General features: G+C 38.8%; 1 protein-coding gene across 3 annotated transcripts in view; it reads left to right on the top strand.

The window, feature by feature from the left end:
* The window catches only part of VWA3B (von Willebrand factor A domain containing 3B), a 205268-nt gene that overhangs the window by 147331 nt on the left and 39010 nt on the right, over positions 1–18927 (top strand). For all 3 annotated transcript variants that reach the window (XM_042932057.1, XM_042932058.1, XM_042932059.1), the window contains exons 20-21: positions 8224–8342; positions 13735–13785. In XM_042932057.1, coding sequence (XP_042787991.1) covers positions 8224–8342; positions 13735–13785 — 170 coding nt within the window. The remainder of the gene's footprint in view (positions 1–8223; positions 8343–13734; positions 13786–18927) is intronic.

The following is an 18927-nucleotide window of genomic DNA, read 5'->3' as shown; positions in this document are numbered from 1 at the left end:
TAGACTTCACTTAGCAGGCACTCAATAAACATTGGCTTTTATTACAAAAATATTTCACAAATATTACATGCCTACTATATGCAGACCCTGAGCTGGTCTCTAGAATATAGCTAAACAAGACAACCAATATTCTTACCCAAATACAGCTTACCATCTCATGGAGGAAATAGTAGTTAAAATAAGTTCTAGTTAAATGTGACAAGTGGGAAGTACTGAAGTCAAGATGCAAGAGGGGTCCCTAACCCAGTTTCCATTGTCAAAGAGGCTTCACACTTGGCTGTGAGAGTTCAGAGCCTGGAGCAGAAAAGGAGTTATGAGGTGATGAAGTGGGGAGGGATATCCTAAGTAGTGAGAGAGCAGGTGGCAAAGTCTCAGGGTGAGAGAAAGTTTGTCATTCCGAAGAAAGTTTGGTGTTAACACTCGTAAAGGAAGGGCCTTGATTAAGAGTTTGGAATATCAACCTGAGGACAACCAAAAGGTTTCTAGCAGAAAAGAGAGAAGATAAAGTTTGAGCTTTAGCTGCAATATGCAGAAAAGTTGGAGAGGTTTGAGGCTGGGAAGGTAAGGGTTGGTCAGGAGGCAAGGCCTGGGTGATTGTGACCCAGGTGGCAACAATGGCAGTGAATCCAAGGCTATTTTTTCTCTTTTTAAAATTTTTTTAAAAAAAACTTTTAAAATTTTTATAGAGAGATAAAGAGAGTGTGAGCAGGGGAGAGGAGAGAGAGAGAATCTCAAGCAGGCTCCATGACCAGTGCAGAGCCTGACACAGGGCTGCAGCCCATGACCCTGGGATCATGACCTGAGCCGAAATCAACAGTTGCTTAACTGACTGAGCTACCCAGGTGCTGAAATCAACAGTTGGATGCTCAACATACTGAACCATCCCGGCACTCCCAAGGCTATTTTTGAAGTCAGCTAAGTAGGATTAAACCATGTAGGGCTGAGAAAGAGAAAAATATGGAGTGATTTCCAAGAAGGAAAAACTGGAAGAGTAGTGAGGATCCTGTTCTTTAGGAGAGCATTCTAGTCTTCTGACTCTAGAAAACAAAGTCAAGGGATGAGGATCAACATTTTTCAGTTGCCTTCCACCATGGACACTTGTGCTTGGTACCTTTTGTGGCAATGTAGACATTTGTGCTTGGTGCCTTTTGCAGCAACATAAATTCTCATCACAGACCTGTGAGTAAGTAGCACACTACCCAGCATGCTTACCTTCTTCCATTTTTTATTTATTTATTTTTTTAACATTTATTTATTTTTGAGACAGAGAGAGACAGAGCATGAGCAGGGGAGGGTCAGAGAGAGAGGGAGACACAGAATCCGAAACAGGCTCTAGGCTCTGAGCTGTCAGCCCAGAGCCCGATGCGGGGCTCAAACTCATGGACCGTGAGGTCATGACCTGAGCCAAAGTCAGACGCCCAACCAACTGAGCCACCTAGGCGCCCCACCTTTTCCATTTTTAATGGTAAGAGCAAGAATTATGATGATGATAGAAATATACTGCAGTAAATTGCAATTTCACTCTCAAAGCACACTTTTATTCCTTAATATTTTCTCTGGCTGGAAGAGACCCTCACTTATAAATAGGAAGAATAGGAAAACAATAATCTAAAAATATGTCTCCCTTAGTGGGACAAAAAAAGTAGACAAAAAAGTAGAATGGAGCTGAAAAGGAAACATGAATCTTAACCCACTTCATTAAGAATTTTAATTGACTCCTACTCCTACGTTGTGTGTATGGCCACATCTGTCTGGGCCGAATTGTAAAGCAGAGTTTGGCTTTGTCCCCAGCTCTTTGTTTCATTCATGACTTATATATGGACTCTTTCTTCTTCTGGAACACAATGCTACTTTGGTTTTCAATGTTTCCTGGACCAGCATCAAATCTGTCACCTTGGAAATGAAGTATTGAGCAGAGAGGTTGCCCTAGCAACTCTTCATTACAAGATACTAACTGGCACTTATGGTTTCCAACGGACCAGATAATTTTACCTTAGCTCTTTCAAAAAGATTAGTTCTTCACCAAGTCATATACCAAATAAAACTGTTTTAGTTATTTGACAAATCTGGAATTGAAAGCTCTTTATTGCCAATTGCTTCAGAAAAAAAACCCAAATAATTTGGGAACATTAATCTATCATTGGAAAGTTTACATTATCATCATCAACATCATGATGTCTTTAACAGCTTCCCATCAAGGCTTTCCTCCTTTGCCCTAATCTGGGTTCATTACGCGCATAGTTCTGTGGTCAGATACCCTGGACTTGCACACTAGCTCTGTCATTTACTCCTGACAGGTCATGGCACAATCCCATTAATATAGTACATGAAGAGCCCTCACACTAGGTACTGAGTGAAGCATTTGATATCAACAAAGTATCTATCTAAAAATTAGAGCAACTTAGTGAAGTTACTGTTCATCTCATCATTTAGCTGATGAAGCTAAGTGCAAAGAGGTTAGGGATGCTGTGAAGGACAGGCATTTTGTTGCTTTCAAATGTAGTAACATTGAACATAATGCAATTATATATTGATAGAAAGGCTTATCTTAATTAAAAATTTAAAAGGACAGTTATTGCAAAAGCTAAATATATTCACTATGTCTAAAAATTAGAAAATACAGATAAGTGAAAAAGAAGGAAACAGTAGAGTCATATTTCCACCACTGATGAATCACTTGGTGGTTGTCAGACCAGACCTTTTTATCTACCTATATATCCTTTATTCTCTGTGTTTGTTTTACCAAAATGAAGTCAAACTCAATGTACAGATTTGTGCCTTCATTTTTACTCAGCAGTCTACAATGAACATTATTCCAAGTCAACAAGTTTTAATCTACTATGCCAATTAAAATGCTCACTACATTGAAAAAAAATGCCTTTTATTTTCTAAAAGTTTAGATGAAAGATGTGAGACATAATCTACCCTGTAGTAAGTAACATATTGTCATGGGTTTATGAGTGATCTTGTTGACACACTGCTTCTTTGCCAGTTAATTCTGTGGTCCTGCTTTCCTTTGTTCTTTGGAGACTGGAGATGTTCCAGTTTGAAAGCAGACGTTTAAGCTTCTACACTCAGCATTTTGTGCATCTGCACTGTCTAAAAAGCCACTGCGTCTGCGTTCAGAGTTACCCATGCAGGATTTGCATGGCTTTTGGGTTTTCATTACACATGTCCCATCAGACCTCTCCTTGGCCAATCTGGCAGCAAGCTCTGGGATATTTGTTGGAAGAACTGATTTAGTTAGAAAAAAAATGAAATTAGTGAATTCAGTCAGGGTTGAACAATAAACATATAAACACACAATTTCATACTGTTTTCTCATTTTCAAAATGTGGGATTACTGATAAACCCAGAACGTTGTCGGGAGGAATTCTAACCTGTAGTATGACTTTAACAACTAATAGCTGTTCGTACAGTTCTGTATTCTGCTTTCCTCATTTAGCATATGTTATGAACATATTCTCTTGTAATGACCATATTTGGATTAATTTTAAATGGTTGTACCAATATTCAATAATATGAATTACTACAACTTAATTATTCCCCACATTGCACAGTTTACTTGGAATTTTTTTTAATATATAAAATTTATTGTCAAATTAGTTTCCATACAACACCCAGTGCTCATCCCAAAAGATGCCCTCTTCAATGCCCATCACCTACCCTTCCCTCCCTCCCACACCCCATCAACCCTCGGTTTGTTCTCAGTTTTTAAGAGGAATTTTTTAAATGTTTATTTATTGTTGAGAGAGAGAGAGAGCACAAGCGGGGGGGGGGGGGGGTGGGCAGAGAGAGAGGAAGACACAGAATCTGAAGCAGGCTCCAGCCTCTGAGCTGTCAGTACAGAGCCTGATGTGCGGGCTCAAACTCACAAACAGTGAGATCATGATCTGAACTAAAGTCGGACATTCAACCGAGTGAGCCACCCAGTCACCCCTACTTGGAATTTTAAGAGTGCCTATTTACCTATATTTTTGTTATCACTTAAAAGCAATACACTTAAAAAAATTGCCAATTGTTCTGTGAAAATAGTATTTCATTTTAATTTTCTATTTTCTTGTTTCAGAATAGTTTTCTTATGTAAGCTAAATCTCTTAAAATCTTCTTCACATTATTCATGTTTCTAGCAAATATCTCTTTAAAAATAGCAAGTTACACTTATCCTGTGCCTTAATTACTAAGAATTCAAATTTGGTGGAATCCAGACTTCATTATGTTTTACAATATAGATAAACTTAAAATTTTTTTTGAGCCTTGGCCATTATTTTATTTATAGTTTCAGTCTTTCAGATATTCAATAAATGGTTACTTTGTACATGTATTATGGAGAAAACTAGGGTTTTTTTTAAAGAAATAAAGAACTGAAGAGTTTAGTGGAGAGGAAAGCCATATAGGAAAACCTGCAGTTCAATGTATATATCTATACAGGGATTGGATGAGAAAATATGTAGAGAGTACTTAGTGCTTGGCAGAGAGTAAAGGATAAACACTATCACCGTTATTGACAACATTATTCTTTTTTTTAATGTTTATTTATTTTTGAGAGAGAGAGAGAGAGCAAGAGCGAGTGGGGGGGGGGGGGAGTCAGAGAGAGAGGGAGGCACAGAATCCAATGCAGGCTCCAGGCTCTGGGCTATCAGCACAGAGCCTGACGTGGGGCTCGAACCCACAGACTGTGAGATCATGCTGAACTAAAAGTCAGGCACTTACCCAACTGAGCCATTGACAAAATTAGGTTGCTTATGGGTTTTCTCTGGTCTAACAGTGGGAAAAATTCTAACAGAATTGGCCGGAATTGACTGTCCATGTATTGACCCACTCTCTTTCTCTCTCTCTCTCTGCCTCCCTCCCTGCCCGCCCCCCAGTCCTTCTCTCTCTCTTTCTCTCTTCCTTTCCCTCCCTTTCTCATAGTTAAAATTTTCTCACACAGTGAGTGATTATTTTAATACCAATTTGGTAAGACTTCTTTTAGGTTACTCTCAGGAGAATTGAAGTAATACCATGAGGCTCTCTTTTGTTATCAAATATTATCCAAGAGGTTCTCTTGATTTGCATTATGAGAGGTAATAAGTAAACCATTTTCAAAGGTGGTGTGGTCAGGTTTCATTCTCTTTCAAACAGATCTGTCAATTTCTCTGTCCTCCCCACATGCTTCCTTGCAGAAGCTGGGCGGGCATGGTTCTGATCCCTCAAATCCTGTGAGAATGCCCCTTATGACCTCATCGTCACACTGCAATTTGACATCATAAAGAGAATATCCCATAGGACCTCCACGTGACCACCATGTTGTAAAAACTAAGACCACAGATTTAAGGTGTGGAGTATGACTTTGTCTTTCCCTAAATCTGCATGCAGAAAGGAATGAGAGTGGGTGCACACGAGTCAAATTTGAACTACCGCCACACTGAAGTACATGATGGCCATGCAAGGCATGAGATCCAAAACCACAAAAGAGGGAAGTAGAACATTAATATAAGTTATCATGTTGCTAAATATTTTGTGGTGTTGGTCTGCAGTTGAGCCATATGTTGGCACTCTTGGAGAGCTATTTATAGACTTCTAAAGGGATATTTTTTCCAGGGATGATAAAAATGTAAAGGTCTTTCATTTTGTTGAGATCGATTTTTTTTTCCTCTGAAAGTTTTTGTGATATGTAGCTCTGTTTAGAGAGTTGTGGTTTTGGGGGGGGGGGGGTTGTTTTTGTTTTTGGGTTTTTTTGTGTTTTTTTTTTTTGTTTTTTTTTTTTTTTTTTCATTTCCGCAAGCTTCAGTCAGTGTTCAAAGTCTAGTCGACTCACCTTTTAACCCACTGTTCTGGCCCCTTTCCTTTGACAAAGGTTGTACTGAATTCATGTGTCTGACAAGCAGTGAGGTTTGACTTTGCAGCTCTTAACTTTATTTCTTTCTCCTTAGTTTTCTGCATCTTTGCCTTTTATCTTGTTTGTTTTGGTCTTGATGTTTAAATTTCAAAATTAATAGTCTTCTGTTTCAATGTCCATTTTTTCCAAGATTAATTCTATTCCTTAAAATATTCTTTTCCCCATCCATTTCTTCTTATATGTTTTTGTACTTTTATATGACAGTTACTTCTTTGAATAACCTAACAATTATTAATTTTAATTATAATTAATATGAAGTCCAGATGGCTCATGGAATTAATTTCTTCTCTAAATTGACTTTCTGATTATTGATTTTCTCAGCTATCATTTTTGCATGTTTTCATTGTATATTTTAGAATTTTAGTACAGTGGCTCATTTTAACAAGATTTTTTTTATCTTTTTTTTTCTCTCTCCTTCTGTTTTGCAGTTGCCTAAATCCATCCCCTGACTCCCTTAATTGGCATTTAGAGCTCTTGTTCCACAGTGATACTGGCATGTGATAGATTCAGAGGGTGGCTTGGTTTAGTTCTGGGTGGTGAGGCTACATCACTGCCCTCTCTCACTTGGCAGAGCCTTCTTCCAGGGGTCAGAGACCCTCATACCAGCACTGGCTTCAGGCACTGAGCCTGCCTTGGGCCCTCATCCTACAGAACACTCATAGTCCTGCTTGCTCTCCAGGAACCGTGTTCCCATGCCATCTTTGGACACAGAGTCAACAAGTCCACAACTTTAGCCCTGCTCACTTGTTCACAGTTCTGGTCAACTTTTCTGTCTAGAAATTTATCAACCATGCATCTGACCTTTTTTTCTTTCCTTCTGTTGTATGCATTTTTTCTTAATAACAACAATACTATTTTTGTGTGATTTTGGATGCAAGAGGGAACATAAAAGCATGAACTATATCATCTTGATTGAAAGTAAAGATTTACTTCTCAAAAGCAATTCCCCACATTTTCAAAATGCCTACATGCTGCATATGGTTGGAATAATATATAATTCTGAAACAATATTATAGCTTGGTATTCTGTTATTTAGACTTTTCTTTTTGTTTAAATATTAAGATATGAAATATACCTTTTTATGAACATATATTTATTCATTTATCAACAAATATTTGTTGAAGGCACACTATGTGCCAGGCACTGTTCTAGGGCAATAGGAATGCAGTAGTGAATAAAACAAAATTTCTACTCTGATGGAGTTTACATTCTACTAAGGAGATATAAGTAATATGCAAACAGGTAAATAGATAAATATATACCATTATAGGTACTATTAAGATGGCATTGAATCATAGGCATCCCCAAACTCAGAAGCAAGCACTAAGTGCAGACAGAAAGACTAGAAAGGAGACTTCTCTTTTTGGTATTCCGCTGTTCTTCCTGAATATGATCACTAAGGCTTCTCTATTTGACATTTATAAGAATATCTTATAAATTGACAAGGAAAATGGTCAACAGATGTTAACTATAATCATATGTTTTCAAGAGAAAATCAAATGTAAAATAAATATATGAAAAAGATGTTTAGCCCAAGTAGTAATTTACAAAGTAGCAACAAGGGGAACCTTTTTCTTAAAAATTGCTCACTCTCATCAATTTGACAGGGGCCTATGAAGATAATGCTTGATTCTGGCTAGAGTTTCATGAAACAGTTGTTTTGTGTGTGTGGTGGTGGTAATTTTAAAAATATATAGTTTGGGGTGCCTGGGTGTCTCAGTTGGTTGGGCATCCGACTTCAGCTCAGGTCATGAACTCACGGTTCGTGAGTTTGAACCCCGGTTTGGGCTCTCTGCTGACAGCTCAGAGCCTGGAGCCTGCTTCGGATTCTGTGTCTCCCTCTCTCTGTGCCCCTCCCCGACTCACATTCTGTCTCTCTTTCTCTCAAAAATACAGATTAAAGAAAAAAAAATTTTTTTAATAAATAAATAATAAAAATATATAGTTTGGGGGCACCTAGTGGCTCATTCAGTTAAATATCTGACTTTTGATTTCAGCTCAGATCATGATCTCATGGTTTGTGAGTTACAGCCCTGTGTCACACTCTGCACTGTGACAGTGTAGAGCCTGCTTGGGATTCTCTTTCTTCCTTCTCCCACTCTCACTCTCTCTCTCAAAAACAAACTTTAAAAAAAATCCTATCTATATATCTATAGTTTTAAAATTATAAAAATGTTAGCAATGATATCTCTGATTCTTTTCTTTATGATTTTCTGTATTCTCTAATTTTTCTATAATTATATTGATTTTATAGTCAGAAAAACATACTTTATGGCTGTGTAGATCATTTTTGAAGGTGTTAACCTATCAAATGACACTTTCCTTTGGTATTTGGTGTGTAGGTGTTCCCTCTGGCACATGTGTGCAATGACACAAATAAGATGATGTTAATTAACCCCCAAGGAGTCAAGCTCAATATCTACAAGCAAAAAGTGGAACAGGCAATTAAGAGCTATGAAAAGTGAGTATCATTCCTGGCTGCTCTTTAATGACTGTGGGATTTGTTTGTTTTGGCTTGTTTTCTCTTGTTTTAGCTTACATTTTTAATTTTTAATTTTTTATTTATTTTTATTTTTTTTAATGTTTGTTTATTTTTGAGAGAGAGAGAGAGAGAGAGCACAAGAGGGGGAGGGGCAGAGAGAAAAGGTGACATGGAATCTGAAGCAGGCTCCAGGCTCCAAGCTGTCAGCATAGAGCCTGACGCGAGGCTTGAACTCACGAAAACACGAGATCATGACCTGAGCCTAAGTCGGATGCTTAACCGACTGAGCCATCCAGGTGCCCCTAGCTTAGATTTTTAAAAATCTGGAGCAGCTATTTAATAATCGCCCATAAGGAAGATCAATAGTAGCATCCACAAACATAGGTGCTTCCTATTTGCCAAGCACTGCGTTAAGTACATTACCTGAATAAATCCAACAGAGTTTTAAAGAAACCATCCTCTCTCTCCAAAGGTATAGAAATCTCATGTTTCCATGAGATCTTTAAAGCTTTCCTGTTAGCAAAGTGCATTTGATCATTTTCTGCACCTAACGTTTTGTAAAGTGAATAATAAAACTTCACAATAATGAGATAATGGAGATAATACGTGTCTCCTACTATATAAACCATTTCTTACCAAGCTCAGGAAGATGATCAAGTTGGCTCGAGTGAAAGTTATACTCTTAAATAGTCCCTGTGTTACTGCTGACATGGGGCCTTATTTCACAAGGGCCGAAGCCTGGTCTCACCCCTTACCTAACTCCATGGTCACCTTCCATCCCACTCCCAGCACTTTATTGATCCTTTGTGCATAGCACATAAACTTTGAGCATGCCCAGCTTCTCTAGGCAGGCCTTTTCATGGTTCCAGAAGCTGTGCAGCTGGGTTTTCACTTACTGCCATGTGAGTGGGAGAAATGAAATAAAGTACATGAAAGTTAATGACATGTCCTAGCCAGCATATGCTGGTCTGTTGTCATTTTGCACTGTGCTAAGTGTGTGTTCAAAAGAAGCATAAAGTCTGACTCCTGCCATGTGGGGTACACAATCCAGTCCAGAGGCTGGCCTTTCCCTACTGTGCCCATCACAGGCCTCTGCAAATCTCCTTTCACTGGAGACTTCTTCTGCCCTCACCTAAGAATGGAGGATGGCTTACATGAGTTCTTCATTTGCCTCCAGCCTCCTCAGGACTTCTCTTTTCTACCTTTCGTGTCTCTTGCAGACAGCATGGACTATGCCAAGGCTCATTCTTCTCCGTGGGCCTGAGGCCCTGCTCTGTAGATCCCCCCCCACCTCTGCTGTAAAAGGGGGGCTGCCCCTCTTCTCCTCCTCTCCCCCTGTGCCAGGCAGTCCTTCCCTTGCCTCCCAGCAATGCTGCCCCTCTTCCCATCCCCCGGCTGGTCTCTTTCCTTCCTGTCTTGCCTAAGCTCTAGTGGCCCTCCTCTGAGAGCCCTTTCCAAGATGACTCCACCACCCACCCTGCATGTGGCCCTTAGAGGGCTCACAGCTTCTGCACAGGCCTGTCTCCCCACTGCAAGGACGTCAGCTTCCAAGGGCAAGGGCTTAGCAGCCTTACTCTCCCCCCTTGTCCCCTCTCCCTAGCAGGTGTTGCTATGTATTGTATTTGGTAATGTATTTGGCTGCTGGAATTTAATTTGAATTTGATCTAATTCACATTTAGTTATTAAAATTCATCAAATTCAGTTATTCAAAATATAATACAATAATGTCATTCATATTATAATTGAATTTGCTTGACTCAGTCAAATATTTGAGTTCTAGAATCCCCTGGTCTGTGAAAGCCTGGTGCAGGGCCATAAGCTAGGGCTTTGATGTCCCAATTCTGGGTTTCATTCTTGGTTCAGACATCTACTTGGCAGGTCAAGTAACAGTTGCTGGCTTTAGGTTCCTTCTTTATAAAATCTACCTCACAGCGTGGCTGTGAGGGTTATGTAAATTATATATAAAGAACAATTAATGTTAATACTTCCTCCTTTAATTCCCTGAATCTGTTAATCCTATTATATACTGAGTGTAATAGTCACATAGCTCCTCCCTGTGCACTGACATTTTCCCTTTCTGGGAGACAAGGATCCCTCCTTCCCTAATAGCAAAACCAAAATGCAGACATAGTGATTTGTCCCACTCTTACTTCCAATGAGTGAATCTGGAAAAGCCTTTTAGTACCCCCCAGAGAAATGTTACACTATATTGTTATTATTAATAATAACATTAATTTTAATATGGTTAATTTTATTTAAAATTCAATATCATTGAATTAATGTGACATTAATGTAATATTTACATTAAATGAATTTTTTATTATTATTTAATAATTAATACTAACATTAATATTACACAGATACAGAACAAAACTTCCTGATCTTTCACATTCAGTAGTAGTATTTAAGGATTTTATTGGCATAAGTGTCAATTCCCTTTTCCATCTTGTGTGACCTTTCTAAAGATACACATAATTAAAGAAACTTGGTTTACTCCCACCCCATCCCAATATAACATTTCTAAGGAATTTCCCTTCACAAGTAAACCACATATAACCCTAAATTTGTTTGATTAGCGATGACCAGACAATTGAGAAGCTCACAGCCCTTTGGCCAAAATAGGGACATAAACTAGCTATTTTGGTCACACTTAGTGGCTATGTGTGGGAGTCCTTCTGTTTCAATATTTTAAAAATTGAGGGGCACCTGGGTGGCTCAATTGGTTAAGCATCCAACTTCAGCTAAGGTCATGATCTCACGGTTTGTGAGTTCAAGCTCGGCATCAGGCTCTGTGCTGACAGCTCGGAGCCTGGAGCCTGCTTCAGATTCTGTGTCTCCCTTTCTCTCTGCCTCTCCTCCACTCACACTCTGTGTCTCTCTCAAAAATAAATAAACATTAAAAAAAATTTTTTTTAAAGAATTGAGATAGCAATTTTTGTGTGTCTGAATATAAACTTTGAATGAAGATTGCCAGAACTGGCTGGCTTCTGGGGTGATTTTTCTGCAGCTTTTTGATTTTGAGTATAAGGTCAAGGTTTTGGCCCTCAGACCCACAGGAGAAGCATCAGTTCTAACCTGGCTGTGGGAACATGCTTAGTAACCTCTTTCTAAGACCTCCAAGATGCTCGGCCTGCTGGTTAGACTGCTGAAGTGTCATTAGTTACAAGTTGCTTTGCAAATGAGTCAATTCTTGGCACAAGGTGATTTGTCAACTAGAGATATAGAGAGCTAGTGAATGCAAGCCGTCAACCAAGTTTCACCCTCCTAAAACAAGAGGAAAACTGTGGTTAGTAAAATCCCTGAATGAAGGGGCTGGGCCAGCATCAGAGAGGTCTTCATGTCCGTGCCCTCTCAGCATCTTGCAGGGACAGCCCTCATCCCACACCCTCAGTGGCTTTTCCACTGTCACCTGGCCAGTCAGTGGAGCCTCGATTGACACACTCTCAATTGCACTCAGTTCATGCCCGTGTGGGTCTTTTTCTGCCCTGTGTGCTTTGAAGTATTTCAGTATAGATGGAAAATAGGGAAATAACAGAAGTTATGTAAGTGTGCTCTTAGAAAAGTATTTTCTAAAGGATTGATTTAAAATTAGCGGGATGTGCTAGCTAATTGGGCCCCACTCACTAAGGGTTTCTCAGTTTCCAAGCCTTGCCCATCTTCAGAACCTGGAGGGAATAATCACAGTTATTCCTGGTCACTTTATATGTACATCTCAATCCTCCCAGCACCAAAGTAGGTGGTGTTATCCTTGTTTCAACAATAAGAAAACAGAATTTCAAAAAGTTACGTAACACAGAATCACACAGCAGCAAAGTAGAGGCACCGAGATTTGAACCTAGACCCATGTAGCTACAAAGCCCTTGTCTTCACTCCCAGCTTCCTTAATACACTGCCTCTACTTTCAAGGTCTAGATTTAAGGGGATTTTTAAATGAAGTTGTGTTTTTGTTTTTGTTTTCAGAGAAGCGTACACACACAAACCAAAAATGCATCCTATGAGTCCTTTGAACAAATCTTAGAAGCCCCGCTTACCAACATACGGACCATGGAATTAAAGAAACCTAATTTCCAAATAGGCCCCAAAGAACCAACAACATCCAAGTGAGACAGAAGCACTGAGCTGGCTTATTTCCCGTTTCCTGACTGTTTGTATCACTTAACAGAGCATTTAGCCGCATCAGACAGGTTCTATGTGCTGTGCACATGCTGGCTCATTGAGCCCTCACAGCAACTCTAGGAACAAGGTACTATTATTATCCACATTCTACAGAGAAGTTGGCTGCTGGCCCAAGGTCTCACAGCCAATAAGAGGAGAAAGCTAACTGAGCTTTGGGACCAGGCAGTCTGGCTCCAGAGCCTCTGCTATTCACCGCACGCCAGACGCGCTTTCCCATGGTCTCACCAGGCTCATGGAGGGAAATCAGGCAGGGTAACACCACCCAGAGTGTTCTCAGAGTCCTGTGCCTCTGACACTGGGTCCATTGGTTGGAGAATGCCTCCCGGAGAGGAGCAGGATTTTCCCACCTCATTTTATTGAAGCTTTGTTTTTCATGGACCCCTAGCTCACTGCCCTTGGAGCCAGTGTTTTTTGCCCTGCACTTCAGGAGGCTTACCTTGAGTGATGATGTAGTGGTACAGAATTAGGTGTACAGGATGGGGCTAGAACCTCTGAAAGAAGCAGCCCTGATTCATAACAAGAACAGAAGCTGTGACGACCCCATAGAAACCACTGGCGTCAGCCTCCTCCTTTCCTGTTGGGTTGACATTGCCTCTCCACAAACATATTCAGGGATGAGCTTCAGAAAGTTTCAGCACTGCCACTGCCCACCAGCCATGATGAATGAGCAGGACACCTCATCTGCTTGCCCCTCCCAGTGGCCTCATTTGGAAAACAAGTTGGTCAGGCTGGTTGATCTCTAAAATGTGTCCTGATCTATTATTTCTGACCCCTTTAGCCCCCTTTGCTCTGAAAATCCAGGTAGAAGAATATCTATAGAAGGTAAACTAAGGGCACAGTTATACTCTTCCATAGGAAGAAAAACAACAAGTGTTTAGAGACCCCTTCGTGCCAAGAAAATCACAGCCCTTTTGTTTACTGCCATTTCTTAGCCTGGGTTTCACCTGATTCAGTGGAGACCTGTGCCCTCCTTTAGTATTTAACACAACTGCTACAAAGCCATGAGGCTTCTGCAGTGATGCCAAGGAAGGGAGATACTCCCATCCAATATCTTTAAGCAAATGGCAGTGGCATGGTCCAATGGATGCGTCACTTGGCTTGGGAGCTTCCTGCTGTGCCCTTCAGAGCCTGGGGTCAACCTTGTGCCATGAAATGAAAGTACTGCTACTAACTAATCATTGATTTTTTTAAACAGGCGCTTGAATAAAATTGTTTGGCAAGCGTTATCTCAAGAGGAAAAAGAAAAGTAAGCCAGTTCCTCTTTACTTTCTTTTTTTATTTTGGTGAAAGTCATATAACCTACAATTAACTGTTTTAAAGTGTACAGTCAGTGGTATTTATTCAAAATGTACAACCACCCCCCTCCCTTATCACCTCAGAAGAAACACCTTCTACCTATTATGTAATCCTTCCCCAAACCTGTCTCCCCCTCTGGTAACCACTAGTCTGCTTTCTGTCTCTGTGCATTTGCCTGTTCTGGGTAGTTCATAAGAAAGGGATCATACAACATGTGACATTTCGTGTCTGGCTTCTTTCACTTAGTTTTGTAAAAACGATGTTTCCCAGTTGCAGCATGCATAGTATTTCATTTCCTTTTATGCTTCTGCATTGATCCATTATGTATATACCAGCTATTTATCCATTGGTGGCTATTCGGGTTGTTTCCACTTTGGGGCTACTAAGGACAAGGCTACCATATACATTCATGTAGAAGTTGCTTTGTGGACATATGCTTGCATTTCTCTTGGGAACATATCTAGGGGTGGATTTTCTGGGTCACAGGGTAATCTATGTTTAACTTTTTGAGGAGCCACCAAACTTCTTCAGGGCAACTGCACTATTTTACATTCTTACCAGCAATGTATGAGGGTTCCTGTTTCTCCACATCCTTGCCAACATTTGTTATTTTACCTTTATATATATTTACTTTTATATTTTACATACATGTGTATGTGTGTGTGTGTGTGTGTGTGTGTGTAACTAAAGCCATCCTGGTGGCCTCGTGGGTGTAAAGTGATAACTCATTGTGGTTTTCATTTGCATTTTCTTAACGCTCAGTAATTAAAAAAATTTTTTTTAATATTTATTTTTTGAGAGACAGAGCATGAATGGGGGAGGGGGAGAGAGAGAGAGGGAGAGACAGAATTCGAAGCAGGCTCCAGGCTCTGAACTGTCAGCACAGATCCCAACGCAGGGCCCACACCCACAAGCTGTGAGATCATGACCCGAGCCGAGGTCAGACGCTCAACTGACTAAGCCACCCAGGCACCCCTAATGATCAGTAATATTAACTATTCTTTCACATGCTTGTTGGCCATGAGTATATCTTCTTTGGAGAAATGTTATTCAAGGTCTTTGCTCATTTTTAATTGGATTATTTTGTCATTGTTGAGGTGTAGGAGTTCTTTATATATTCTGGATTTTAACCACTTATCAGATAGATGATTTTCCTTTTTCTTTTTTTTTAAGTTTATCTATTTACTTTGAAAGAGAGAGAGAGAAGAGAAGGGGCGGAGAGAGAGGAAGAGAGGGGATCCCAAGCAGGCTGTGCGCTGCCAGCCCAGGGCCCAACACGGGATTTATCTCACCATCGTGAGAACATGACCTGAGCTGAAACCAAGAGTTGGATGCTCAACTGACTGAGCCATCCAGGCGCCCCTCCAGTAGATGATTTTCAGATACTTTCTTTCATTCCAAAGGTTGTCTTTATACTCTCTTGATATTTTCCTCTGATGCGGTTTTTATGTTTGATGTAGTCCCATTTGTCTATGTTTGCATTTGTGTCTGGGCTTTGGGTGTTCTATCCAAGAAATCATTGCCAAATCCAATATCATGAAGCTTTCCCCCTATATATTTTTTCTAGGAGTTTTATAGTTTTTGGCCTTCTGTTCAGGTCTTTAATCCATTTTGTTTTGAGTTAATTTTTATATATGGTATACATTAAGGGTTCCAGCTTCATTCTTTTGCATGTGGATATCCAGTTTTACCAGAACCATTTGTCAGAGATGGTCCTTTCCTCCATGGTGAGGTCTTGGCACCTTTGATGATCATTTGACCATCTATATATGCATACACATAGGAGTTTATTTCTAGACTCTTTATTCTGTTCCACTGATCATGTTTGTCTTTATGTCAGTACCACAGCATTTTGATTATGGTAGCTTTGTATAATATGTCCTGAAATCAGGAAATGTGAGGCCTTCAACTTTGTTCTTTTTCAAGATTGTTTGGCTATTTGGAGCCCCTTGAGGTTTCATGAATTAGGATGATTTTTTCTACTTCTGCAAAACATGCCATTGAGATTTTGATAGGGACTGCATTGAATCTGTAGATTAATTTGGGTAGTATGGATATTTTAACAATATTAAGTCTTCTAATTCATGAATACAGCATGTCTTTCCCGTTTATTTGCATCTTTTTAATGTTTTTTCCCATGATGTTTTATAGTTTACAGTGTACAAATCTTTTACATCCTTGGTTAATTTTATTCCTAAGTATCTTACTCTTTTTGGTGCTATTTTAAGTGGGATTATTGTCTTAATTACCTTTTTGGATTGTGCATTCGTAGGGTATAGAAACAAAACTGATTTTTCTGTGTTGATATTTTATCCTGCTACTTTGTTGAATTTATTTATTAGTTCTAATAATATTTTTATGGGATCTTTAGGGGTTTCTACATATAAAATCGTGTCATCTGTGAACAGATATGATTTTCTTTCTTTCCAGTTTGGATGTTTTTTTAGTTTCTTTTTCTTATCCAATTTCTCTGGATAGGACTTCAGTACTTTGCTTAATAAAAATAGTAAGAGTGGACATTCTTGCTTTGTTCTGTTCTGAGAGGAAAAGTTTCCAGTTATTGACTGTTGAGGATGATGTTAGCTGTGGGCTTTTCATATGAGGCCTTTACTATGTTCAGGTAGTTTCCTTCTATTCTGGCTTATTGGGTGTCTTTTCTTTTTTTTCCATGAAAGGGTGTGAATTTTGTCAAATGATTCTTCTGCATCACTTGAGATGATCAAGTGGTTTTTTTCCTTCATTGTTAATATGATGTGTCACATCAATTTTTATATGGAATCATCCTTGCATTACAGGAACAAATCTCACATTTAATGGTATATAATCCTTTTAATAGGCTGTTATATTTGTTTGCTAATGTTTTGTTGAAGATTTTTGCATCAGTGTTCATAAGGGTTATTGGCCTGTAGCTTCCTTGTAGTATTTTTGTCTGGCTTTGGTATGGGGAAATGCTGGCCACATAGAATGAGTCTGGAAATACTCCTTCCTCTGCAGTTTTGGAAGTATTTAAAGAAGATTGGTGTTAATTCTTTAAATGTTTGGTAGAATTCTCCACTAAAGCTATTTGGTACTGAGCTTATATTTGTTGGAAGGTATGTGTTTACTGAATCAGTCTCCTTTCTAGTTATAGGTCTCCTCAGATTTTTTTATTTCTTCATGATTCAGTCTAGCTGATAGTGTGTTTCTAGGCTTCTATCCTTTTCTTCTAGGTTATCCAGTTTGTGTGTATAAATGATTATAGCAGTTTCTCCTAACCCCTTTTATTTCTGTAGCTTTACTTGTAATGTCTCCTTTTTCCTTTCTGATTCTGGTTATTTGAGTCTTCCCTCTTTTTTTTCTTAGTTAATCTAGCTGAACATTTTTCAGTTATGTTATTCTTTCTAAAAATCAACACTTTCATTGGTTTTTTTCTATTTTTTTTTTGTAATCTATTTTACCTATTTCTGCTCTATATATTTTCCTTCCTTCTGCTAACTTTGGATTTAGTTTGTTCTTTTTCTAGGCTATTGGTTTGAGATCTTTCTTCTTTTTTAATGTAAGTATTTAGCACAATAAATTTTTTCTCCCGGTACTGGTTTTATGGTATTTCATATATTTTGTTATTTTGTGTTTTCATTTTCATGTATCTCAAGATATTTTCTAATCTCCCTTGTGATTTCTTCTTTGACCCATTGGCTGTTTAAGAGTGTGGTGTTTAATTTCCATCTGCTTTTAATTTTCTAATTTTGTGCCATTGTGATTAGAGAAGATAGTCTTTTATGATTTCCATTTTGAAAACTTTTTTTTTCTGTTTATTTTTGAGAGAGAGAGAGACAGAGTACAAGTGGGGGAGGGGCAGAGAGAGGGGGATACACAGACTCTGAAGCAGGCTCCAGGCTCTGAGCTTGATGCAGGGCTCAAAGTCGTGAACCATGAGATCATGACCTGATCTGAAGTCGGACACTTAACCGACTGAGCCACCGAGGTGCCCCATCGATTTTGAAAACTTGTAACACTTGTTTCATGGCCTAACATGTAGTCTGTCCCAGAGAATGTTTCATGTGCACATATGAAGAATATGTATCCTACTGTTGGCTAGTAGTATATTCTGTACACACCTATTAGATCCAGTCAGTCTATGGTATTGTTCAAGTACTCTGTTTCCTTATTGATCATCTGTCTGGTTGTTCTATCAATAGTGGAAAATGGGGATTGAAATCTCTTACTTTTATTATGTTGCTATCTATTTCTTTCTTCAATTCTGTCAATATTTGCTTCATGTATTTGAGAGCTCTGACACTGGTGCATATATATCTATAATTGTCATATCTTCCTGGTGGATTGACCCTTGTATCATTATATAATATCCTCCTTTGTCTCTTGTAACAATTTATGGCTTAAAGTAGTAATAATTTGCTGATTTTTTTTCTGCTTGATCAAGTCTGCTTTTAAACTTCTCTAGAGATTTTTTCATTTCAGTTATTATATTCTTCACATCCAGAATTTCTTTTTTATAGTTCTCTTTTTTATAGTTTCTATATTTTTGTTGATATTCTTACTTTGTTCATGCATCATTTTCCTGATCCTATGTAGTTGTCTGTGTTCTCTTCGAGCTCATTGAAATCTTTAGGACAGTTATTTTGAATTTTTTTGTCACGTTGTTCATAGATCTCCATTTCTTTTTTTTTTAATTTAATTTTTTTTAATTTACATCCAAATTAGTCAGCATATAGTGCAACAATAATTTCAGGAGTAGATTCCTTAATGCCCCGTACCCATTTAGCCCATTCACCCTCCCACAACCCCTCCAGTAACCTTCTGTTTGTTCTCCATATTTAAGAGTCTCTTATGTTTTGTCCCCTCCCTGTTTTTATATTATTGTTGTTTCCCTTCCCTTATGTTCCACAGATCTCCATTTCTTTAGGGAAGATTTCTGAAGACGTACTTTATTCCTTTGATTGGGCCACCTTTCCCTGTTTCTTTGTATGCCTTAGAATCTTTAGTGGAGATTTGAATATTCGAAAAAGGACACTTCTCCTGGTCTTTATAGACTAGCTTCTTCTTCTTTTTTTTTTTTAGACTAGCTTCTTATAGGAAATGACCATCACCAGTC

The sequence above is a fragment of the Panthera leo genome, chromosome A3 (assembly GCF_018350215.1).
Source record: "Panthera leo isolate Ple1 chromosome A3, P.leo_Ple1_pat1.1, whole genome shotgun sequence".
NCBI classification, from domain to species: domain Eukaryota; kingdom Metazoa; phylum Chordata; class Mammalia; order Carnivora; family Felidae; genus Panthera; species Panthera leo.
Note: the sequence above shows the minus strand (reverse complement) of the source record. Positions and strands in the feature narration are given on the sequence as shown.